Source organism: Prionailurus bengalensis, chromosome A2 (assembly GCF_016509475.1).
Source record: "Prionailurus bengalensis isolate Pbe53 chromosome A2, Fcat_Pben_1.1_paternal_pri, whole genome shotgun sequence".
NCBI lineage: Eukaryota > Metazoa > Chordata > Mammalia > Carnivora > Felidae > Prionailurus > Prionailurus bengalensis.
The window spans coordinates 13,832,517-13,856,449 of record NC_057348.1 but is presented as its reverse complement, the minus strand read 5'-3'; the positions used below and the strand labels follow the sequence as shown (position 1 = coordinate 13,856,449).

The window sequence follows — 23,933 nt, the reverse complement described above, 5'->3', positions numbered from 1 at the left end:
AGTGGAGGGTCCTTTGAATTTTTCTGACTATTGTTGGGGGTGTCTGAAGGTCTGTAAAGGTCTCTGGGCATCCCTGGGGTCTTGGGGATGTCTGAGTTTCTCTGGGTATCTCTGGAAGTTTCTGTGGGTCTCTAGGTGTCCTTGAGTGTCTCTGGAATCTCTCTGTCTTGGGCTATCTGTGAGGGCCTATAGGTATTTCTGGGGTCTTGGGGATTCTGAGTTGTTTTAGGTATCTCTGGGGGTTTCTGAAGGTCTCTAGGTGTCTCTAAGGATCTCTGGAAGTCTCTGTGCTGAGAGACTGGCCCCGCGTGGGACTCAGACCTGTTTCAGACTCAGTCTTGGGACATGTCAGCCTGGAAGGAGAGGGAGTATGGAGATGTACCCTCTGGAAGCTTCTGGTCCCCCTCAGGCCGTGGAGCCAGAGCTGCCCTGCTCCCCATAGCCTGGCCATGACCTTCTGGGGCTGCAGCAAGCAGGTCCAGACCCCAAGTCCCCCAGGCCCCAGACCTGTCAGACCCCTGCCATGCTCCAGAACCCAGGACCTCCCCAAATGCCGGGAACCTCCAGACTCCTAAGCCCCAGGACCTAGGCCTCCCAAACTCCAGACCCCTCTAAATGTTCCAGACTCCAGGACCCCCAGGTCCCCCTGACCCACCTCCAGAACCCACTATCCCAGGCCCCACGCCTGACCCTCCCCCCCCAACACCCCCAGCCCTTGTGTCTGGTACTTCCTCATTTTCTCATTTCCTCCTATTCTAAGAGGACTTAGCCCTTAACTCTGCGGATTCCTCCCAGGGTGTGGGGCATAGGGGACATCCACCCCCACCCAGGCCCGAAGCTGGCTGGTGCCCCTCTGTCCCTCTTATCCCCAAAGCCAGCGTGTCTTACATGTGTTTGCTGGCTGATTTCTGTGTTTTGCATGAAAAACCTACGTGGTGAATTTCTCCCTCCCATCTGCCCGCTGCTTCGAGGTAACCACGGGTATGTGTTTTCCGTGTTTCATCCACGGTTTCTCTGGAAGAACGAAACGAAATCTAGTAGTTTACTTTTTTGGCTTTTTTCAGTTAATGTTTTCTCTTGGAGACATCTGCTCTCACCTAGGTCTGCTCCCACCCCCTCCACCCCTCCCCAGGCCTTTGCCACAGTCTGTTCCATCCCCTGGATGCCCCTCTCCCACCTCCTTACTCAATAAGTCCCCCTCATCCTTCTCCCTAAGGCCTCGGCACACAGTAGGAGCTTAACAAAGGTTTGTGGGAAAAATAAATGAGTCTTTGCTTCTCAGTTCATAGAGACCCGTCATTTTGTTTCTATGACTCTGTGGCACCCCCCCTCCAGGATGGATAAATCATTGTTCATCTACCCAATCCCTTAGATTGCTTCCTTTTTTTCTCCCCCCCCCCATATAACAACATTGAGATGAATCATCCTTAACCGCGTCATCTCTTGGCCCTCCCTCTTTGTTAAAATTGTTCAAAACACACTTAACATGAAATTGACCATTTTCACCATCTTAGAGTGAACGATTGCGTGAGTTTTTTGTACGTTTACAAAGTGTTTTGTGAGCACCACCTACCTCTGGCTCCAGAACATTTCCATTGCCCTAAATGGAAACCCCATCCCCCCCGTTTCGCCTCCCCACCCTCACCCCAGCCCCCTGGCGACCACCACTCTGCTTTCTGTCCCTAGGGATTTGCCTGGTCCGGACGTCTCGTATCAATGGAGTCATAGGCTCTGTGGGCTTTTGTGACTGGTTTCTTTCACTCACCCTGATGTTTTCAAGGTTCATCCATGACCAAGGGAGCGTCAGCACTTCACCACTTTTTGTGGCTGAGTAACATTCCGCTGTCTGGAGGCACCACGTTTCGTTTATCCACTCCTCAGTTAGTTCACGCCACTGCCGCCCTTGTCACTTTGTCAACATGAAATATTCAGGACAGTCCCAGCAGCGGATGCTGGGGCAGCAGGCACAAGTGTTTGGAACCCCCGTGGCCTCTGCCGGTCAGTGTGCCTTCCACTGGGACAGCGCCACATGTGATCCTGAAGCATGGCACGGGCTTCCCTGTTTTCCCATAGCCCAGACAGCGCAGAACATCGGCACACTTCTGAATCTTTGCCAGTCTCATAGGGGAAGACAAATGACGCCTCAGAGTTGTGATGTGCAATTTTTCTGTTAGGAAAAAGTACCTTTGGGTGTGTTGGAATGACAATTTCCAGCTCTTTCTAAAAGTCTCGGCTCAAAACCTTTGGCCATCCCTCTGAGTCTGAAGAGGGGAAGGGGCAGAGTTTGAGGAGAGGGGGAAGCATGGGGGAGTGGGGTTCAGCTTCTCACCGTCAAGAAGGCTCTCAGAATTTATCCCACTTTACAGATGTGGAAACTGAGGCACAGGGGGGTTAAGATTGCACAGTGAGTCAGGGTCTGGAAGGGAGTTGAACTGGGTCTGCCTGATGCTAGGACCCCAGGGAGGTGGAAACCCTCTCCTAGCCCACCCTCCTTCATCTACTCTTGTCAGTACACTTTGGGTCTGACTCAGGTACCTGTCTCCTTCTGGAACGCTGGTCTCCTGCCCAGGTTCCCCACCTCCAGACAGCAGGCTCGCTCACTCTGGAGGAATCTTTGGACACAGCACTCCTCCACTGCTCACACATCTTCCTTGGCTCCCCACGGCCCTGGGAATAACCCCCCACTCCTCGGCCTGGCTTCTGAGGCCGGCACTGCCCACTGCCTGCCCACACCACCACTTCCTCCTCTTAGCCTGTCCATCTAGCCACTCCACTCCTAAATGCACAGTCTCAGCCCACCATGCTTTCTCAAGCTGCAGGGCCTCCACGCCTATTGTGACTTCTGCCTGGAATCTGCTATGCATTTATTTCTGCCAGCTACTGTGACTCACCCCCAAGTCCTGAAATCAACATCTCCTCTCCCAGGGAGCCCTCCTCGCAGCCCCCTCCACGGTGGAGGCATCACTGTACAGGAGGAGCAGGAGCTCTGAGTCTGTCGGGGAGGCTAGCAGCTGGGAGAGTCAAAGGCAAGTTTTAGGAATTCTTGGCAAAACTCTACCCACGTGTTGAAGCCCCAATTCTAATGCTCCCTCCTCTAGGAACCCTTACCGGACTCTGTTCCTCCCTCTGACCCTGACCCGACTCCACTGGACTGGGTGTGTCTGTGGCTAGCTCTGTTCTCTCCAAAGACTGGGTTGCTCCACCAGAACCTGGCCATAGCCGAGGCCTTTTGGAAGTCCAGCATGGGTGATTGTTGAATGAATATGTGAATGCATGGCTTGGGCGGCAACCGAGTTGAGACCAGGAAGCGAGCTGATGAGACAGCAGTCATTCGGGGTGTTAATGGGGGACATGTAGTCACTGGGTTCCAGCAAAAGAGAAGCAGGTCGCCCCTCCCCCTCCCGTGAGAATCCTGGGCCTGAGGTCTTGCAGGGGGGGGGCGTGTCTCTGTGTCTTCATTCTTCCCCTCAGCCTTGCACCCGGACACCAGTTCCTCTTCCCCTGAGTCTCTGGGTGCGGATCCTGAGGAGCGCCCGGGACCAGAGCGAATCCGCAGAGGGTGCTGACCGCTTGGGCCCTCTCGTGCAGGTCAGCCACCACGCAGCCGTCCCGCGCCAGAGCCTTCCAGCACCGCCGAGGCAAAAGCTTGGCGGTGGGACCACAAAGGTAGGACGGAGGCGCTAGAACTGGGGTCCGAGAAGGGGCCTCAAACCAAATGGTAGGGGGTTCCCTTCAGCAGCCCCACCCCAGATCAGCCCAAGACTCCCAACACTTCGCAGTTCCGGAAGAAACAATTAGTTGGGCCAGGGGCGGGCCGTTTCCGCGGCAACCGCTTATTTTGCATATGGTCCCGTCTTGGCCAATGAGGGCGCCCGAAATATTCGGGGTGGGGAGGGGAGGGGGAGGGGAACTTAACCCGAAGGGGCTCCACGGGGAGAAGGGGAGGGGCTGATTGGGTCGGGTCTCCTCCTCGCCTTCCAAGACCTTTGGGCCCTGGAATTACGCACCCGTTTCCCAGAGGGGGCGACTGGGGCCAGACAGAGGCTAGAGCCGACCAGAGGGGAGGCACACTAGAGGCTGCATTTAATCATTTCCGAAGGAGCCTGAGTCACTCTGAAATAAGAATAATATTAATATTAACATTGACATTAATATTAACATTGACATTAATATTAATACACAGGCAGTGAGGGTGAAGTGTCCACAGGCTAAGGTCGGGGCTTGGATTCTGGTGTCTCTGCCTAGGTTGCTTGGATGGGGGGCGCCCTGGTGTGGATGCTGTTGTTGCCGCTGCTGCTGCAGGATCCCGGCAGCCAAGGATTGTCATGCAACGTGTCCTCGTGGGACGTGGACTGGACCACAGAGTTCACAGCCACATGCCTGAATTTCAGCGGCCAAGGCCTGAGCCTGCCCCGGAACCAGTCTCTGCAGGCCAGGAACGTGGTCCTTCTTGACCTGTCTGGGAATGGTCTTCAAGAGCTACCACTGCCCTTCTTTGCCCTCCTGGGAAAGCTGGAGGTCCTAGATGTGACAAACAACCCACTGGACCGAGTGGACAGGGCACTGGCCATGCGCTGTAAACTTGACCTGAAGGCTGACTGTAGCTGTGTCCTAGAATCCTGGCACCGGGTCAGACGGGACAACTGCTCTGGCCAGCTGCCTCTGCTGTGCCTGGACACAGCTACTGGTGCCTGGCACAATATCTCTACCTTCCTGGGGGTTGGCTGCCCCCCTGGCCTGTCCGTGATGACCATCGGGGCACTGGTGGCTGGTTGTAGCCTGCTCCTTGGGCTCACCATTGCTGGCCTAGTGCTGGCCTGGAGACTTCGGGGACGCTGGATGGTCAGCAGCCACGACCTGGACAAAACATGGGCTGCTCAGGATGGTTCCAGGTCTGGCTTGGGCAAGCAGCCGAGGTATAGTAGCCGAGGCCTCAGCCCTAAGCCCCCAGAGGCTGTCCTGCCCAGACCCTCCACACCCGACTATGAGAATGTGTTCGTGGGCCAGCCAGCTACCAGGCACCAGTGGGCCGAACAGGGGTGAGTGACTCACATCTGCCTGCAACACTCTGGAGGCAGACGGCCGGGATTCAAATCCCCGCACCGCCTCTTGTAGGCTGTGTGATCTTGGGCAAGTAGTTTCACCTCCGGGCCTCAGTTTTCTCATCTGTAAAATGGGGGTAATAAACAGCCCCCACCTCATGGAGTTGGGATAAGAACTGAGTTCCCGTATCTGAGACACGTTTCCCCCTTCGTGACCTGCAAACCCAGTTTCTGGCTATCATGGATGGGGAGAGGGGAAGCGCGTGCTGAGGCAGAGTAGGGGCTTTGCAGTAGCAGTCAGTGGCCTGGGCTCAGTTCCTGTGTGACCCAAGGGCTGTCTCTGAACCTCTGTTTCAGTCTCTGTAAAATGGAGACAGCTCCCCTTTCCCCATCTGCCTTTGGCACATGAGATGCTAAGAAAGCTGTGTCCCTCTCCCCACCCCCCCCCCCGACCCAACAAAGCCCTGTCACCTTCAGATCTGGCTGGACTTAGATGGGTTCAACTTTTCCAGGTTGGCTGAGGGAATGAGGGAATTTCGGGCGGCAGCACCAGCAGGGGCAAAGACCTGGAGGTGGAAGGGAATAGAGCATCTTCCGCGAATCGGTTTTGCGAAAAGCAAGACATCAAGAGCGGAGGCTGGAGGGGGCTGGGAGAACCCCAGCAGGAGTGGAACAGGATCATGGATGGGTTTGGGCAAGGGAATCCACAAAGTGGGGAGGCTGCTGGGAAGCTGCTGGTGAGAGATGAGAGAACATGCAAAGCAGATGCAAATTTGGCTCAAAAGCAGAAGTGGTCCGTGGTGGGGAGCTGAAAGGCACTAGACTCCATAAGGCAGCTCATGTTCTGATGCTCGCCTCTGCCTCACTGTCAGCAAAATCTCAGGGCCAGTGTCCGCCAAAAACATTGTGATGCGACCCAAATGATATCGGATGTGTCATTCCCACCCTACGTTTTAGTTGTACAGGCGGAGGCTCTGGGAGACAGGGGCATGACTTGCCCAAGGTCACACAGTGAGTCCAAAGCAGGGGCAGGAAACAAATCCTGGCTCTGAGTCCTGTCTCTCCCACATAAGCATTTATGTATTTTGAGGGATTCATTCTTTTTTTTTTTTTAAGCTTATTTATTTGTTTTGAGAGAGAGAGAGCAAGCAGGGTAGAGGCAGAGAGAGAGAGAGAGAGAGAGGAGAGAGAGAGAGAATGCCAAGCAGGCTCAACCCTGACAGCCCAGAGTCCAATGCAGGGCTTGAACCCACAAACCATGAGATCATGATCTGAGCGGAAACTTGAGAGTTGAATGCTTAACTGACTGAGCCACCCCGGCGCCCCTGGAGTGATTCATCGTAAAGCATGAATGACTGATAGACACAACTTGCCCAAAATAGCCTTTGTTACAAGAGGTAACAAGGAAGTATCCCCCAGGGGCATCTGGGTGGCTCAGTTGGTTGAGCTTCAGACTTCGCCTCAGGTCATGATATCATGGTTTATGAGTTCGAGTCCCGCATCGGGCTCTGTGCTGACAGCTGGGAGCCTGGAGCCTGCTTCGGATTCTGTGTCTCCCTCTCTCTCTCTGCCCCTCCCCCGCCTGTGTGCATGCACACACACACTCTCTCTCTCCCTCTCTCAAAAATAAATAAACATTAAAAAAAAAAGAGGTGCCCCCCCCCAACCTGGGATAGGGTTCCAGAAGCATGTTCCAGAGGCAGGAAAGTTCTTCTCTGCAGGTCTTGCCTACCATAGCTAGACATTGCCAAGAAACTGCCTCCTCCTCTATGGATCTGGGACTCCGAGATTTATTTCTGTACCGAGGCCACAAAGTCAGTTGCTTCAGGAAACCTAGTGAAAACATTTCCCATTTGAAGGGGCACTGGTTTGGCTTTAGCCACTTGTGTCCGTGTGGCTGGTGCAGCTGGAACTTCTGACTTTTCAAGAGGAAACTGAAGTCTAGATTTAATGGAAAAAATGAGCAATGATCTCAACTTTAAGGGGGAAGACGATTTGACCATGGGCTCGAGGTCCTTATGCCACAGCATTACAATGCTAAATCCACGGAATCTTCCCTGAATCTCTGGCCCCCCCCCCCCACCTCCTTTCCTCAGAGAAACTTGAGAGGCTGGGAGAACACTGCCCTGTGCCTCAGTTTCTTCGCTTGTAAATACTAGGGGGCGGGGGGGAACTCAGCTGCCCAGAACTTTCTTTGCCTCTCAAAGCTGACGTGCCTGCACCCTGAGTCCTCCCTCCCCTCGCATCTGTTTGTCTCCACAGGGCCCACCCATCAGAGGATAGCGACTTCTACATGAATTATGAGGGCCTCAACCGTGCCTCCCAGCCTGTCTACTGCAATCTGCGGTCGCTGGACCGAGCCCCACTGGACGAAGAGGAGTATGTGATCCCCGGGCACTGAGTCTTTGACGCCCTGAACTCACACCTGCTGCCTTCCAGCTGACTGGGAGCATTCTGGCTCTTCCCTGGCCTCTGTTTTCCCACCTGAGGAATGGGGACAGAGAAGGACCGTCCCTAAAGCCCCAGGGAGGCTCTGTAGCTCCCTCTCCAGCCCCCGCTCTGCTTCTCACCTCCCGCAGCTGCTGGAAGGGGAAGAGGAGAGGCCCTGGTATGGGGACAGGAGGGTCAATTTGCGAATGCCACTGTCACCCTCCTGGGAGAGTACTAGACGTGCTCAATAAATACTGCAGGGCTGACAAGGCTGCTGGCTCAGGGTGAGTGGGTTCCTTGAGGTGGGGATTTCCTTAAGCTACCCAAACCAGATCTCTGAGACTCCTGAATTGTTCCCCACCCTTGGTCTCTCCCCTCTGTCCCTCTTAGGCTGCCTTCCCGGGTACCTGATACCCAGGCTCAGCCCCCAGGGCAGCCCATACCAGCCCCAGAGGGATCATTATAACTTATGAAGGGTACTGTGTTCCTCCCCTGCTCACATACCCTCCATGGATTCCCCAGGGCCCCCAGGACCTCAGCCTGGGGGTTGAGGCCTGCGTGATCCTGCCCTGCCCAGCTCACTGTCCCCTCCCATCCCTCTGTCCTCTGGTATAGGCCTCCTCACCACCAACTCCACCTTGCTCCTGAAGTTGTCATTTGCCCATGCCATTCCTTTCACCCAGGATGCCATCCCCTTTCACTTTGTCGCACTGTTAAATATCTTAATACAGGTGCAGAACTCTGGTCTCTGGGTGTCAGGGGGCACGGGTCCAAGTCCTGACTCTGCCATTAACAGGACCTCAGTTCCCCCATCTGTACAAGGCAATTAGAGTTAGTGTCTCTGCAGCTGTTGTAGCTTGAATATGCTGAGATATCTTAACTCACCCTGCAAGGTCAGGCTCAATGCCACTTCCTCTAAGAAGGCTTCCTTGGTTTCTTGTCAGGAACTGAGTCTCAGTGTCTTTTAAGAGTTTGTTCAAATTCTCATGCCTCAGCTGGGTGTCCTGTCAGCTGCTTCCAGCCTGGCTCCTGCCAACCCTCCAATCTAGGGGAGACAGCTGGACACAGGCCCCCTCAGTCCTGAGAGGTCAAGCCTGGCCTGGAGGGAGGGATGGGGTCAAGGGCCCCAGAGGGAGATGAACGAAGGAGCTGAGAAAAGGCTGCGTATAAGAAGGGAATCCGGAGTGGGTTTTGAAGAATGCGTTAAGTGTTTGAGAAGTGGAGAGGACACGCGTACTGGGTAGGGGGACCAGCCTGACAAGCAGCAGCCTAGAGGGATAAAAAGGCCCACGGGCAACACAATGTTCAGCAAAGGCAACAGCTGTTATTTGGGGAGAGGCTCAATACGGCATCTGCTGGCTTTGGGTGACCTTGGTATTCATTTTGAGGCTCCCTTGGGTTCCCCAACACTTGGGAATGATCTGGGGCGGGAGAGGGAAACTATGAGGGTCTTTACTACCTTAATTCCCTGCATGCCCACCCTAGACACTGTTCAAGTGGCCACTCCTGTCCCCAGTCATCTTTCTTGCCTCTGGCACGAATCAGATCCCAGCCCTCCCCAGCTCCTATGTCTAATTCATGGCTCTTCAACTAGACCCACACCTTCACCATCACCCATGAGGTTTGGTGGCTTCTACCCCCCGCCCCCACCTCTCTGGCCCCATCTTCAACAGTTTTGCTGTTGAACACTGAGCTTGTTTCCACCCCAGGGCCTTTGCACCTGCTCTTATGCCACAAATGCTTATCCTCCGACTCTCCCGGGTCCTGTTCTTCCAGGTCTCAGTTCATATATCATTTCCTCAGGGAGCCCCCCCCACCCCCTCCGCCGACCATCTAAATCACCTCGGACTCCATTCATTAATAGATGGGCCTGGATTGACTTCTCAGCACAATTCTTCCCACCGCCCACTACTTTCTCATTATTTTTCTTTGCACTCACCTATCTTCCTCACTCGACTGAGCTCAAATGGGATGCTTTTTTGCCTGTCTTGGTATTTCTGTGTCCTCAGTGCCCAATCAAGGCCTGACACAAAGTGGGCATTCACTGAATACATTCAGGGGCACCTACAGTCACCCAGGTCTGCCTCTGGGTGGCAGCATTCATAGGGGACACACCTCACTCACCGCTGGAAGTAGGCACTCTCTTCCCCGGGCCCCCGTAACGTTTCCTATCAGAGATTCTCAGGATGGACAGGCAGTTGGGTGTGGGAGGGGCCTGGATTTGGCACATCTTGGGGATTCCAAGATCCTAAGTAGGAAGACTCATAACACTGGAGATGCAGTGTGCATGAAAATGTTCCTCACAATGTATTTATTTCCCCATTTTTTGTTTTTCACTAGCTGCTTGGAGTAGATTTTCCACTTGGTGCAAGGCACACAATAACAGAGTGTCAGAAAGGCATGCCTGTGGCTTGGATAGTAGAGAGTGGGATTCTCTCAACTTCCTTTTTAGTGTTTTGCTGTTTTGATAGAAAAGAAACCACTGGTCTGCTTGCTGCAGCCTGCCTAGTCTACGGGGAGGGGAGGGATGGGGTCTGATGAGCCTACCGCCTCCTGAAGACTGGTGCCTGGCGATGCCCACTCAGGACTGGGGCCAGGCGTTAGCCTTGTCAGGCTGGCCACCAAGCTGCGTCCTCATATAGCTTCCAGAGCCAAGTCACAGGTGATCCTGCCACTGGAGGCCTGGAGAGATTCTGAGGGTTCTGGGGACTCCAACACTGTGGCCGTGAATGGGAGAGTGGACTTCCCCAAAGAGCAGCTTGCCCACCAGTGACCCGGGTTAGTCTTGGGGAACTGGGGTGGTGAGGGATGGCTTCCCCAGGATACTCTGCCCTTCCGCAGGAGGTGTTACTGGAAGTGGAACCCAGGCGGTGCCAGTGATAGTCGAGGGTGGCCACGAGCAAGACACTGCAGGGGATGGCTGCCATGCTGTTGTTTGTGGGCTGGTGGAAACCAAGTGCAGGCAGAAGCCTGGGACTCCCGGCCGCCTCTGCCATGCAGGGTGCGGTCCTCCCCACCCCCCGCCCCCAGCCCAGCTCTTTTTATCGGAAAGAATAGAGGTACCCTTAACATAGAGTGATGTGCCACAAATAGAAGTGATGGGGCTCTTCGAGGTCAGGGACGACATCACACACAATATGCCTGATTGCAGGCGGATGGCTGCCTGTGTTTGGAAAGGGGACTCCAATGCAAGGAGAGCCAGCAGGACAGTGATAGAGAGAGGACCGTATCACCACAGAAGCAGGAATACTGAGAGGTGAGATATGGAGGGAGAGGGACACCCAGCAGGGTCTCAGAAACAGAGGAACGAGAGACAGAGAAGCACAGAGACAGAGAGAAGGGTGTCTTTGAGGGGCACTGGCGTCATGAGCACCATCCAATTGCTTGGCATCCCAGAACGCCCCACCACCCGTTCCCTGAGCAGTTCCACTCACCCTAATACCAGGTCCCCTGTGAGAACTGAGCTCAGGGGGCGGAAGGTTCTTCCCAGGGTCACCAGCTCCATCCTGGACGACCATCGGGGCTCCGGTCAGACAACTTCATTTTTATTACCACGGTTTTAAATAAATGCACACCGTCAGACCAGCCCCTCCAGTCCCCAGGCAGATCACCCCAATAAGTTAATAATAAATACAAACATAAATACAGCGGTCTCCGCCGGACGGGGTAGATAGCAGTGGTGGGAAATCGGGTATCTCAGGACCCACAAGCCCCTTCGACAGGCAAGGACCTCTGAGGTCACTTCCACTGCGCACGAGCCGTAAGCGAAAGACTAGGACCGCTCATAGGCAGTGGCAGTCCTTGGCCACGAGGTCGTCGAAGGGCGTAAGCGACACCCGACCGTCGCTGTCTTGGTGCATGAGCACCACCGGCTCGTAGCGGGCGGGCACGCAGCACGGCGCCGGCGTCGCGTCGGGGTTCAGGCCGTGCAGGCGCGCCTGCATCTGCGCGTGCGTGTTGGCCGACCGGAACTGGCTCGGGCACGCGCCGATACACATGCGCACGTCCAGCTCGCGAGGCGCCACCACCCAGTTGGCCCATCCCAAGTCCTCGAGCGACGCGCGCAAGCTTTGCAGGCGGCAGCAGCGCCCCGCCCCCAGGGGGCAGTCGTCCTTGGAGCGCGCATGCGCGTTGCGGCGCCCTCTGGCCGCGCGTGGCCGCCAGTGCAGCTCAAGCTGGGGACGTGCAGAAGAAGGCAACGCCGCCGGCAAGCGGTCCCTCTGAGGCAGCAGTCGCAGGTGGAGGGTGGGCGCCCCGGAACCTCCAAGGCTGAGCTGACGCCGCAGCGGCCGCGTCACGTCCCACGAGCTCAGCTCCGTCGGGGACAGCCTGAGCAGCGCGCGATGCAGGCGGAAGGATGCGGGGAGCCCCTTCGTCAGGTCAGCCCGGGCGATGCGCAGGTGCAGGTGGCCGCCCAGCCCAAGTCGCACTGAGGGAGAGAAGAGAGCCAGTCAGTCAGTGACGGGCCTATGTGCACCAGGCGCAAGTGCCCATTTCCAACCCCCACACCAACCTGGATCCTACCTCAGGGCCTTTGCACTAGCTGCTTCCCCTTCCCGGCACACTAGTCCCCTGAATCTCAGCATGGCAGGCTACGTGTTCCTCCAGCCTGCCTAACATAGGCACTGCCCTATTTTCTTTCATTGTGTATCATTTCATCTCCCCTACTAGAATCTTAGTAGGAGTTTCAGTCTCCCCGGTCACCACCATGCCTGGTACACAGTGGGGTGCTTGGTACGTACTGGCAGGAATTCATGCGGATCTGATTTTGAGAGGCACTAAGAGCCAAACAGTGGTTCTGCCTCCTCTGGAAGTCAAAAACGTTTTATTGAAGGGCTACTAGGTGCCTGGGGCTGGGGCTACAACAACCAGCTACTGTGTTTTCAACTCTCTGGATCTTGGTTTCCATGTCTGAGAAATGAAGGGTGCCTGGCTCCCCAGGATCCTCAGGTCCCCAGGCTGGTACAGGTGTTGGGGATAGGGAGCAGACTAGGGTTTGAGGGCCCTGGACTCAGTCACCAGGCTCACAGAGAGCAAGAGGCATACCTGGAGTCTCACAGCACACGTAGGGTTAGGGTGGGATAATAGCGCCCCCTTCTGGTTTGACGCTCTTTCCCTAACCCCTCCCAGTTAGCGCAGCCCAGATCTCCTTCCGCCCTCTCTACCCCCTAGAGCCTCCGTGGAGGGGGCAGAAAATACCCCCCCCCCCCAAGGCACCTGCTACGTGAGACTTGAGCAGTGGCTTGTCAAGGGATTGCATCAGACTGGGAACCAGTACGGGCAGATTCGGCCTATCCCTGGGCTGCGCTCCTCTCGTCCCCGCCCCTGCATCCCTTCTCCTAGATTGCGTGCCCTCCCCCACCCCTAAATCCAAGGACAGGGACCCCACCCCGCACCCGATTTTGTTTCTGGAAATTCCAGGCTCTGTGAGTTTTCAAGAGACTCGCTGGGCCTCAGTTTCCCCATCTGCGATCTTTAACATCTCACTTTGGCCACACCCCGCCTAGTCTTGACATAAACCCGGCCACCACCTTCCCCCCCCCAACCCAACCCCCGAAGCCCCTAGGGGGGATGTTCTTGTCCGGTTCACAGATAAGGAAACTGAGGCTCAGTGGCAGGTCTGGGTCCCTGTGTCTCAGAACCACTGGTTAGATGACGGTGGCTGCACAGGGGGCGCCGGTCTCCTAGATTTCACTCACGCTTTGGAGTGAGTATCCGGACTTGGGCTTCAGAGATGACTCGGTCAGGGTTTGAATCTTCCCAGCTTTGGTTCAACCGCAACCTGGTCTGCAGGTGTTCGTAGAGTTTCCGAAACTCCTCGAATCTGGAGACATCCGTACCGGAGCGAGCTTCTGAGGGTCCCGGAAAGGCCGGGAGGTGCTCCTGGGCCAAAGACAGGGCACCTCCCGAAGGCAGCCAGCAGAGCATCAGCAGCATCAGCAGCATCAGCAGCATTGGTGGTGTGGGTCCAGGCCCAGGCATGCCTGTGCTAGCTGAGCTCTGAACTGAGACACCGGACGCTGCTGGACTGGCCTTTATAATCCCCGGACTTTGTCCGCCCCCGCCTGCCTGGTCCCTTCCGCTCTGGGTGCAGAGTAAACACTCCAGGGACCATACATGGCTGAGTCTTGGGCTGCTTTTAAGGGGGAGGCCCTTCTGGGGAGTTCTCCTGGGGAAGTGGGGGACGCCCTCCCCCCCCCCCCAGAAGCCTCTTTGAGCCTCAGTATCCTCTATGAGATGGGGACTTCCTTCCAGCTTGGTGGACTGGTGAAAAGAATGCTTTTGTCAGAAAAAGACTTATTTCTATGTGCTCCACTCCATAGCAAGCCCTTAAGAGGAGGTCTTCTCCCTCATGGGATTTTCTCTCTCCCTTCCTGGTTAGGGTCAGAGGCTCCAGATGCTGAAAACCAAAGGAAGCAGAGGAGAAAGAGCCAGGAGGTACAACCTTAGGCAAGTCACTCCCCTTCATCCCACTTCTGTTTCTTCATCCAGAAAACAAGAACTGAGACTTTCACCGGAGAGAAGTTCAAATGGGGCATAAACGACAGGGCCAGACCCATAGGAGGTTGTGTGATTGACTGAGTGTTTTTGCAGTCCCTGATCCTTAGGGGGAACTCCTGCTCGTTCTTCAAAACCCTACCCAAAGAGCTCCTCCTCCAGGAAGCCTTGCCTACCATTACCTTTCCAGGCTCAGCTGCACGCTCCCAACCCCCATCCTTCAGCGCAGACCTGACCTCACAGCACTGGGAGTATCTGTGCTTGGCTCTGTCTGCCCCAGACTGGAGGCCCTTTGAAGACTTAGACAGAGATGAAGCTACTCTGGGGCCCAGTCCAGAGTGGAGGGGGCAGGGAATTGGAGGGCTGTTATCAGGCCCGCCACCAGATGGCAGAAGGGCAAGGGGTGCCCTAGGAAGACCCAGGCCTTCCCCTCAGACCCTTCTCTGGCCCCAGGCACTGGCCCCTGTGCCTGTTTCTTGGCCACAGGGAAGATGGGCAGCAGTTGAGGCAGATCGTGGGGATGTGTAAAGTGTGACAGCGTGTGCAGGCAAGAGGTGACAGGGGCTTGCTGCGGGTCACACAGCAAATCCCCACACTGCAGGAACACGGTCGGGCCTCCCCGCCACCCCCAACATGCACCCACTGGCTGTGTGAGCCTAGCCAAGGCTCAGCAACCCCCCCCCGCCCCACCTCCGCCGAGTCTCAGTCTCAGCCTCTCTGCAGTGGGATTACCGCCCAGCTATGGGTCTCAAGTATCCCTCTGTGATGCCCGGGGCATTCAGGTGCTTAGTAAGCAGACCGGCTCCTGCCACTGTCACTACCATGTTGACAGGGGCTGTTGGGAAGATGGGCCTCTTGCCCCACCAGCTTGGCCCACACAGTAAGAGCTCAAAAAGGGTCCTGGACTGACTAGACAAGGGGCTGGGGCCACTGTGCGGCCGCACTGCTATGCCCTCCGCAGAGGCCAGGCGCCGAAGGTGAGCCAGAGTGCTGAGTAATCCTAACGTGGTAAGGGCAGGTCAGCAAGGGTCACCAGTGCCTAGGTCTGACCTCACCTGGGGTGGGTGGGGCAGAGGGGGCGCTTTCAAGATCAATAATGGTGAGACGCCAACTTTCACCAGAGTTCACGCTGCAGGCACCGTTCATGCACTTTTCTCTTAAGGGAACCAAACCAGGAGGGGCAAGTAAGATTGTAGGGGGCAACTCCACACTGGAGACCAGCCTTTGGCTGACTGTTTTCCTGGCATTTCTAAGCCTGTGATAGGATTCTGAAGTTCCCTCTGTCTAGGACTGTTTTCCTTCCTTCCTTCCTTTGTCTCTCCCCACCCCCCCCCCCCAAATTTAAAAGCCTCATAAAGAGTTTTTCCTGATCCAGGTCCCAACAGACTGGACATTTGTCAGCTCCAGAGAAGCTGGCCTGGGTTGACATTCTGGCCCACTTCTCCCTGGCCATGACTTGTGGGACAAGGCATCAACCGGCAGGGCCTCGGTTTCCCCATCTGTAAAAAGTGGTAATGGCATTCTGAGTCAGGGCTGTGGGGAGAACACAGAGGGAGTGGGGATTTTTGCACACGCTGTGGGTCAACACGGTCGTGATTCAAAGCCTAGTGCCACCCACTTTGCTGTGTGACCATAGGCAAGTACTCAAACTCTCTGTGCATAGAACAAAAGCAGTGTGGGTTGTGAGGAAGAACATTAAGTACAGAAATCTTACCATTCTTAACTCAGCAAACTCATAAGAGCCAACACAAACTGGGCACCAGGTCACACGCCAAGGACAGAGATCCTTGTGAATCAGGGCCCCCTCTGCCCACTGATGCCCCCAGGCAGAGGACAACCCTGGTGGAGGCTAACCTCTCACGAAGACGTGAGAAATCACCTATTTAAGCTGTTTTATTTGCCTTCCGGGGTGTCAAGGTTGGGCAAAGTCCAGCAGACCCTGGGGTCCCAGGCACAGGGGCTTCAGACAAGGCATTCACAGGAACTCTGGGCGTCAGGAAGAAGATGGCCAGAGGATGTAGGGCCCAAACCCTCCTTTGGGGACAAAAGACACAGTCACTTTCAGCAGGAACGGTTTGTCCTAAAGAGAGATTTCGAGCGGGATAGAAACCTGAGACGTGAAGGGAGCCCCAGAAACATGCCAGGTACCCCCAAGGCAAGCAGAAAGCCACCTCTGCTCCCCCAAAGCCAGATGATGCCTCCTGTATTGTCCGGGGAAACTGCATGCCTTGGGAGCAGGGAGCCCAATTCCAAACCGACTTCCTCTGGGATTTCCTCAGGACAGAGTGTGTCGCCACAAAAGCCACTTGCCCCAGACCCCACCCCTTTTGAACCCTTGGATGACCCCAACCCAAGCAGTGGGGAGCCGGCCCCCTCGCCGAGCCTGGGGTTGCTTCTCTCTTTCTCATCGTGTCCCCTTTCTCTGTGCCCCATGTGTACTGGGGAGGCAGGCACTTCTGTGGGTCTCTGGGTAGCTGAAGGTAGGTTTGATGAGGAGAGGAAGAAAGAGAAATGAATTTGGGGGAAGGAAGAGCAGCTAAAGGCTGGACTGTTTTCCCTCATGATCTGTGAGTTCTCAACCCCCAGCTTGTGATAAATGAGCCTCAGTTTCCCTGTCCGTAAAAGGTGGTAATGGCACCCCCCATCGTCTCTTCACAGGGATGTAAGGAGGACTCATAGGCAGGGGGGGAGTCAGGGGACAAGGTCTGTTGGAATGTGCACTCAGGATCTGTTAGGAATTAAGTTTCAAGATGTGGACATTAGCTAGTGCCTGCCTCACCCTCCTCCTGGGGTGCCCCAGGAGGACCCAGGCCTTCCCCTCAGACCTTTCTCCACTGCTGAGGACCCCTGGCCCCAGGCACTGGCCCCTGTGCCTGTTCCTTGGCCGCAGAGAAGATGGGCAGCTGTGTGAGGCCGACCGTGGGGACGTGTGAAGTGTGACAGTGTGTGCAGCAAAGGTACAAGGGCTTGCTGGGGATCACAAAGCAAGTCCCTGCTGGGGGAGCAGGGCCAGGCTTCCCCCAACGCCCAGCATGCACCCACTGGGGAGACTGGGTTTCCCCTGAGTCTGTCTCAGCTTCTGTTTCTTGGGATTACTGCCTGGCTTTGGGAGGGGCCCAAAGTGTCCTGGGTGATGTCCCCAGCCAGCAGGAGGTGCTTAAACTTGCTCCTGCCACCGTCATTTCCAGCCTGATTGCAGCTGGGCAGGAGGTTGGACCCAGCCTCTTTCCATTCAGACCCATTTGCTTTCTAAGATTAAGGAAACCAGGGTCGGGGTGCCTAGGTGGCTCAGTTGGTTAAGTGTCTGACTCGTGATTTTAGCTCAGGTCATGGTCTCACAGTTTGTGAGTTCAAGCCCCACATCAGGCTTGGTGCTGATGGCAGGGAGCCTGCTTGGGATTCTCTCTCTCTCTCTCTCTCTCTCTCTCTCTCTCTCTGTCCCTCCCCTCCCCTTCAAATAGATAAGTAAACTTTAAAAAAAAAAAAAAAAAGAGGGGCTCAGTCGGTTGAGTGTCTGACTTCAGCTCAGGTCATGATCTCGTGTTCCGTGAGTTCAAGTCCCGCATCGGGCTCTGTGCTGACAGCTCAGAGCCTGGAGCCTGCTTCGGATTCTGTGTCTCCCTCTCTCTCTGCCCCTCCCCCACTCATGCTCTGTCTCTCTGTCTCTCTCTGTCAAAAATAAATAAACATTAAAAAAAAAAAAAAAAGAAAAGAAAAGAAAAAGAAGTCCAGGGCCCCGGGGACAAGTAAGGTAGGTAGAGTAATAGGGAGCCATCCTACCATGGGATTTTGCACATGTCTCCACCGGCCAGGTAAGACTTCCCTGTGTCTTGTTAGAATGCCTGGGTCCCCAGGGGCACAGAAGTTGGAGGCCTGGGAAGATTTCTTTGAAGACATCTCCACTCACCACCTAGCTCTCCTGGGAGGCCGTATGAGGCTCCACGGAAAATTAACAGCTCAACATTTCCAAGCGAACAATTGAATGACGTAGCATTTATGCCATCATCACCTCGGTTGGTTCCAGAACATTTCCATCACTACAAAAAGAGACCTCGCTCGTCCCCATGAGCAGTCGGTCGCTCCCCATGCCCCTCCCCGAGCCCCTGGCAACCACCAATCAGCTTTCTGTCTCCATGGATCTGCCTGTTCTGGACGGTTCATATTAAGTATATACTGCACCCAATGTCCAATGTGATGGGGCGGGGCGGGTAGGGTTCCACACGCCGACAATTCTCCAACACAGGTGGATGTCCTACAGGTCAACTTAATTCTGACACTACCTCCCTGTGGGAGATCCCACAGATTAAGGGTTCAGTCCTCCACTTCAGATGCCCCTAGCAAGGTTGTTAATTGTGGTCCTTCTAGACTGGCTATAAATCACAGGCTCCCAAGACCCCCTCCTTGGGTTCAGCTCCTTTGCTAGAGCAGCTCACAGAACTCAGAAACCCATTTACTCACTAGATTACTGATTTACTACGGAGGATATAAAAGAATACAAATCAACAGCCAAATGGAGAGATGCATTAGGTGGGAAGGGGTGCCATCTCCCTAAATCTCTATGTTGATCAACCCGGAAGCCCTCCAGGGAACCCTGCCCTTTGGGTTGTTATGGAGACTTCATGACGTAGGCATGGTTGATCAAATCATCGGCAGTTGGGGGCTGACTCAACAACTTCCAGCCCCTCTCCCCTCCCCTGAGGTCAGTGTGGCTGGGACTGAAAGTTGAACTCTCTAATCACACGGTCAGGTGCCTTCTAAAAGGCACGCGTATAGCTCTTGAGGCACCTGGCTGGCTCAGTCAGTAGAGCATGTGACTCTGAATCTCAGGGTCATGAGTTCAAGCCCTACATTGGCATGGAGCGTTTAAAAAAAAAAAAAAAAAAAGACACGTTTATAGCCCTCATCACAGGAATTCCAAGGGTCAAAGACCAAACACATATTTCTTATTATAAGTGACAATATCACATATATAGGTGAAATCATACAACAGATGGTCTTTGGTGTTTGGCTTCTTTCCTCAGCATGCTGTTTTCCAGGCTTATCCACGGCGTGGCGTGTGTCCTTCATTCCCTCTTATAGCTGAGTGATATTCTATTGTATGGATGGACCACGTTTTGTTCATCTACTCACCCATTCATGGTCATTGGGATTGTTTTCACCTTTCGGCAGCTTTGAATAGGGCTGCTGTGAACAGCCCTACAAGGATATACAAGGATTCAAGGACCTGTTTTCTTTCCTTCTTTCTTTTCTTTTCTTTTCTTTTCTTTTCTTTTCTTTTCTTTCTTTCTTTTTTCTTTCTTTCTTCCTTTCTTTTCTTTCTTTCTTTTCTTTCTTTCTTTCTTTCTTTCTTTCTTTCTTTCTTTCTTTTCTTTCTTTCTTTCGTTCTTTCTTTTTTTAAGTTTATTTATTTATTTTGGGAGAGAGCACACAAGCCGGGGAGGGGCAGAAAGAGAAGGAGAGAGAGAGGATCCCAAACAGGCTCCTCACTGACCGTGCAGAACCCAACGTGGGGCTCGAACCCACAAACCGTGAGATCATGACCTGAGCTGAAACCAAGAGTTGGATGCTTAACCGACTGAGCCACCCAGGCACCCCTTGAGGACCTGTTTTCAGTTCTCGTGGGGCTATGCCCAGAAGTGGAACTGCTGGGTCACATCGTTATTCTGTGTGTTAACTTTTGGAGGAGTGCCCGGAATATTTTCCACAGCCTCGGCCGTTTTCTTTTTAAACTTTTATTGAGATACGACTAACATGAAGCAGAAAAGAAGTCATCTTAGTGTTCAGCTCAATGACACTTCCCATACAGTAGGCCTGCGGGGCGACTTCCCAGATGAGGTTCCAGAACATTCCCAGCCCCAGGAACACCCTGGATGACCGCGATGCCCACTTCTGTTACGATGGCTGAGTTTGCCTCTTTTCCAACCTGATATAACGGAACCAGCATTCTCTCTTCTGTCTGGCATCTTTCACCCAACATCACTTGTTCTTCATCTGTCAGAAGATAAAGACTTGTTCTTTATCTAGTTCACCCCTTTTCCTGGCTGCTTAGTAGCCCACTCCAGAAGGGAGTGGAGCTGCTGGCTCGTGAGTGGGCATCTTATCACTTTACAAGCAGAACCACTAATTAGTTTATTTATTCCTGGAACTTCCCAAGGGGACACAGCACCACCGAGGGCCTGGGGGATGCCCAGGGGCAGCGAAGGGGAACATTAGCTCCATGGTGTTTCCAGTTCACCAAACTCTGGGATGAAGGCATCCGGGCCATTCTGGCTCCCCTTCAGAAAATCGTTAGCTGATGACCTCATGGCCAGCCCCGTGGCCAAACTGGGAGGGGCGGTGGGGCGGGAGGTAGGCAGGCAGCCATCAATGAGCTCAGTGGGCCAGGGCCCTGCATTCCTCTCTGGCAGCTTCCATGGGTCCCCAGGGGCCAATCCAAGGTAGAAGTAAACAGCATGAAGGCCAGGGGTCAGGCCGTTCCGCCACCTGGCTTGGCCCCAAACCTCCCAGAATTTTCCCTCGCCACCACCTACTTTTGGCCATGGCCACCCTCATCAAACACACGCAACACACAAGAAAACACACACCCACTTTTATTATTTGTTTCTCATGACATGAAACAAACACAGTCACGGCAGGAGGTCCGGAAGAGGCCAAAAAAAAAAAAAAAAAAACCAGTTATTTTAAAATTTCCTATGAGTTTGCAGGACAAGGAGAATTGCTATCCTATTACGTGAGCTTCCTTCCAGGCCAGTGGGTGCCTGTGTCATCTAGAGGGTCCTCCAGGCAGCCTGGGTTTAAATGCTGGCTCAGCCCTTGAGATGCCCAGCAGATTCTGAAGCATTGCTAATCTCTTCCAAACACTGCTTTCTCAGCACTACCCCCTTAAAGGGTAGCACTGAGTAGATGGGCCTTAATCGGAGCTATAATCCCAATGTTTTAGATTTAATGGCCTCTGTTAGTAGAGGTGGTTGGGCAGCAATCTCTCCACTTCAGCCAGAGTTGGGTTGAAACACGCCCGGGCAAGTTTGCTCGGAAACAGTGTCTCCTTCTGACAAACTCCTACGTATCTGTTCAACCCCAGCTTTGATGTCCTGCCTCCCATTAAGCACTCCCTATGCTCTCCCCAGTTTCCCTGAGGCTGAGGGGCCTCCCTCTCAGGGTGCCATCCTGCCCACCGAAGACTAGGGTATCTGGTTCTGGCCCTGTGCCCCTCCGCAGACCAGCACCTTTTCAAGGACCAGGCCCCACTATTACTATGCTGGTTTCCTAGGCTGCTGTAATCAAGGACCACAAACGGAGAGGCTTAAAACAACAGAAAATTATTGTCTCGCAGTTCTGCAGGCCAGAAGTTTGAAATCCTGGCCTCTCCCAGTGTTTGTGGCCCCAGATGTTCCTCATGGAGGGGCCAAGGGCAGGCAGCCCCAAGATGAGCCGCTTTAGCATGCACCCTATTTTGAGTTCAAAGCAATCAGAGCCCAGCAGATTCGGGACAACCTCTGTACCCCCCACTCAACTACCTGCTTGTGCTAGGAAGAGAGCTATTCCCCAAAATTCCTCTTTACCTAAGAAACGTATCTACATAACAGGGTGGTGTTTGTTTTATAAACACCTCCTCTTACCCTCCTGCTAACGGGTCTCCCTTCCCTTTTCTCCTCAGACCCCTACCCCTCTCCTGAGCTCATGCAAGCATCGCGTTGCCTCACTGTCTTTGGAAGTCCCATATCTGTGTGGATTCCCCAGACATATGCATGCTATTACATTTCATTTTCTCCTGTTAATGTCTCATGTCAGTTTGATTCTTAGTCCAGCTACGGGGACCTTGAAGGGCAGAGAGAATTCCTCCTCCCCAATACTTGGCTTGTGGCCGCATCGCTCCAATCTCTGCTTCTGTCTTTACATGGCCTTCTCTTCTCTCCTCCTCCCCCTCTAAGGACACCTGTAGAGTTAAGTCCCACTATAAATCCAGAATGGGCTCATTCCAGATCTTTAACTTAATCACATCTGCAAAGACCCTTTTTCCAAATCAAGGCACATTCACAGGGACCGAGGGATAGCTATCAGATCAGGCGTGGTCTGGGAAAGTCCCTGAGGGCCACCCACAGCAGTGAATGGGGGTGGCGAGGGGTTGGCATCTTCTGGTACCTTCAGATGGGAAAGATGCACACACATTCTGGGAGTATATAATGGGCTTGCGGTACTCGGGCCATTGTAGGACAAACCCATGCTCAGGGAAGGGAGACTCAAGTTCAAATCCAGATTTTGCCACTTCCTGGCTGTGTGGTCTTAGGCAGGTGTCTTGGCCTCTCTGGGCCAGGCTGCTCCTCTAATGTCCTCAGCCCTGGACAGGCCACGGCTATGAGGATCCACAGGTCTTTCTCCTTGCTTCTGATAAGGGTAATTTGCATACCTGGACCCACAAAATAGAAGCCACCCCAGTGTGGGCCCTGCCCACATCATAAATCTAAACCTAAATCACCTTGGGGCGTCTGGGGGGGCTCAGTCGGTTAAGCGTCCGACTCTTGATCTCGGCTCAGGTCATGATCTCAGAGTTTGGTGAGTCCAAGCCCTACCTCGGGCAGCACGGAGCCTGCCTGGGATTCTCTCTCTCCTCTCTCTCTGCTCCTCCCCCACTCATGCTCACTCTCTTGCTCTCTCTCTCTCTCAAAGTAAATAATTAAACATTAAAAAATAAATAAATAAACCTAAATCAGCCTGTCCTTATAGGAAACCTAACATACACCAATCACAATCTTCCCGTTCAGCATTAGCTAGCTCACCTTACCCTAGAAAATAAGACCTGCTAACCTTGTAAGGAAACCCCTGACCTCCTAGTCAGCCATGTCCTGCTTCTGAGTCACTTCTAAAGCTCTGTAAAATCCTACATTCCTCAGGGGGTATGCTACTCTGCCCATGAGACATGTAGTCTCCCATGGATTCGTGGATTGTTTTCCCTTGAAGAAGGGACATCAAACTCATTGCTAAATTGTATTGCTTTTGCCATTTGACAGTGCTCACATGAGAGGTGCGTTACTGTTTATTTCTTTTTGAGAGAGAGAGAGACCGAGCATGAGTGGGGGAGGGGCAGAGAGAGAGGGAGACATAGAATCCAAAGCAGGTTCCAGTCTCTGAGCTGTCAGCACAGAGCTGGATGCAGGACTCGAACCCATGAACTGTGAGATTATGACCTGAGCCAAACCGACTGAGCCACCAGGCACCCCGAGAGGTGCTTTAGAGAAACCCATCTACTCATTCATTCGCTCATTCATCCCACAAATACTGCTTCGGCATCTGTCATGTGCCAGGGCCTCCTTTCAAGTGGAAAAAGAAGACTCTAGGTGTGATGGGAGTAGAGAAAAAAACCGCTAGCAGGGGACACAGCCTATTCAAAGGCCCTGAGGTTAGAGACTCTCACACAGACAGTGTGAGAGTGAGAGTGAGACAGCTGGAGGTGACAGCCGGGCCCTGGAGGTTGTTCTCAGCGGATGAGCCTGTTTGAAATCCTGGTTTGGCTTCTCCACATCTCTGTCACCTGGGCAAGTGAGCTCTTCACACCCTGGATTCTTTTTCTTTCTTGTCAAGGGCAGTTTTCCTCACCCGGAGAGGTTTATTTGCAGCTTTTCGGGATCAAGATCCGATTTACAAATCTGTAAGCATGTAGATTCACCCCCAAAAAGTACCCGATCGATGGCAAGGGCCATTTCTTGAGCAAAGTCAGTTTTATTGTTAAAAAAATTTTTTTAATTGTGTAAAAGACACGTTACATAAACATAACCATTTAAAAATGTGCGATTCAGTGGGTTTCATTCATTCACAGTGTTGTGTAACCATCATCGCTATCTAGTTCCGGAACTTCTTCATCACCCCAAAAGGAAACCCCGTCCGCATTAGCAGTCACTCCTCACCCCCCTCGCCCCTGCCCCTGCCAACCACCAATCTACTTTCTGTCCCTATAATTTTGCCTGT

At 53.7% G+C, this 23,933-nt stretch overlaps 2 protein-coding genes and 1 long non-coding RNA gene across 3 annotated transcripts; 1 reads left to right on the top strand and 2 right to left on the bottom strand.

The window, feature by feature from the left end:
* Positions 1-1,665: 1,665 nt before the first annotated feature.
* Positions 1,666-5,416, bottom strand: LOC122487111. The gene is made up of 4 exons (XR_006298308.1): positions 5,053-5,416; positions 4,797-4,857; positions 2,536-4,113; positions 1,666-2,167 (listed from the first exon to the last, which is right to left on the bottom strand). It is a non-coding gene; the product is annotated as an uncharacterized LOC122487111 (long non-coding RNA).
* LRRC25 (leucine rich repeat containing 25) lies at positions 3,561-7,743 on the top strand. The gene is made up of 3 exons (XM_043587086.1): positions 3,561-3,666; positions 4,246-5,039; positions 7,305-7,743. Exons 2-3 carry the CDS (start codon positions 4,255-4,257, stop codon positions 7,441-7,443), a joined length of 924 nt encoding a protein of 307 aa, XP_043443021.1. The 5' UTR covers positions 3,561-3,666; positions 4,246-4,254; the 3' UTR covers positions 7,444-7,743.
* Positions 7,744-10,999: 3,256 nt separating this feature from the next.
* On the bottom strand, positions 11,000-13,998 carry GDF15 (growth differentiation factor 15). Its single transcript, XM_043587067.1, has 2 exons — positions 13,172-13,998; positions 11,000-11,901 (listed from the first exon to the last, which is right to left on the bottom strand). Exons 1-2 carry the CDS (start codon positions 13,452-13,454, stop codon positions 11,255-11,257), a joined length of 930 nt encoding a protein of 309 aa, XP_043443002.1. The 5' UTR covers positions 13,455-13,998; the 3' UTR covers positions 11,000-11,254.
* Between the last annotated feature and the right edge of the window lie 9,935 nt (positions 13,999-23,933).

What these genes read in the sequence shown, in the direction of transcription:
- LRRC25 (XM_043587086.1), top strand. Translation starts at nt 4,255, where the DNA reads ATGGGGGGCGCCCTGGTGTGGATGCTGTTGTTGCCGCTGCTGCTGCAG. An exon ending in CACCAGTGGGCCGAACAGGG is followed by an intron (nt 5,040 to 7,304) that starts GTGAGTGACTCA and finishes TTGTCTCCACAG; the next exon opens with GGCCCACCCATCAGAGGATA.
- GDF15 (XM_043587067.1), bottom strand. Translation starts at nt 13,454, where the DNA reads ATGCCTGGGCCTGGACCCACACCACCAATGCTGCTGATGCTGCTGATG. An exon ending in CCGGATACTCACTCCAAAGC is followed by an intron (nt 11,902 to 13,171) that starts GTGAGTGAAATC and finishes TCTCTCCCTCAG; the next exon opens with TGCGACTTGGGCTGGGCGGC.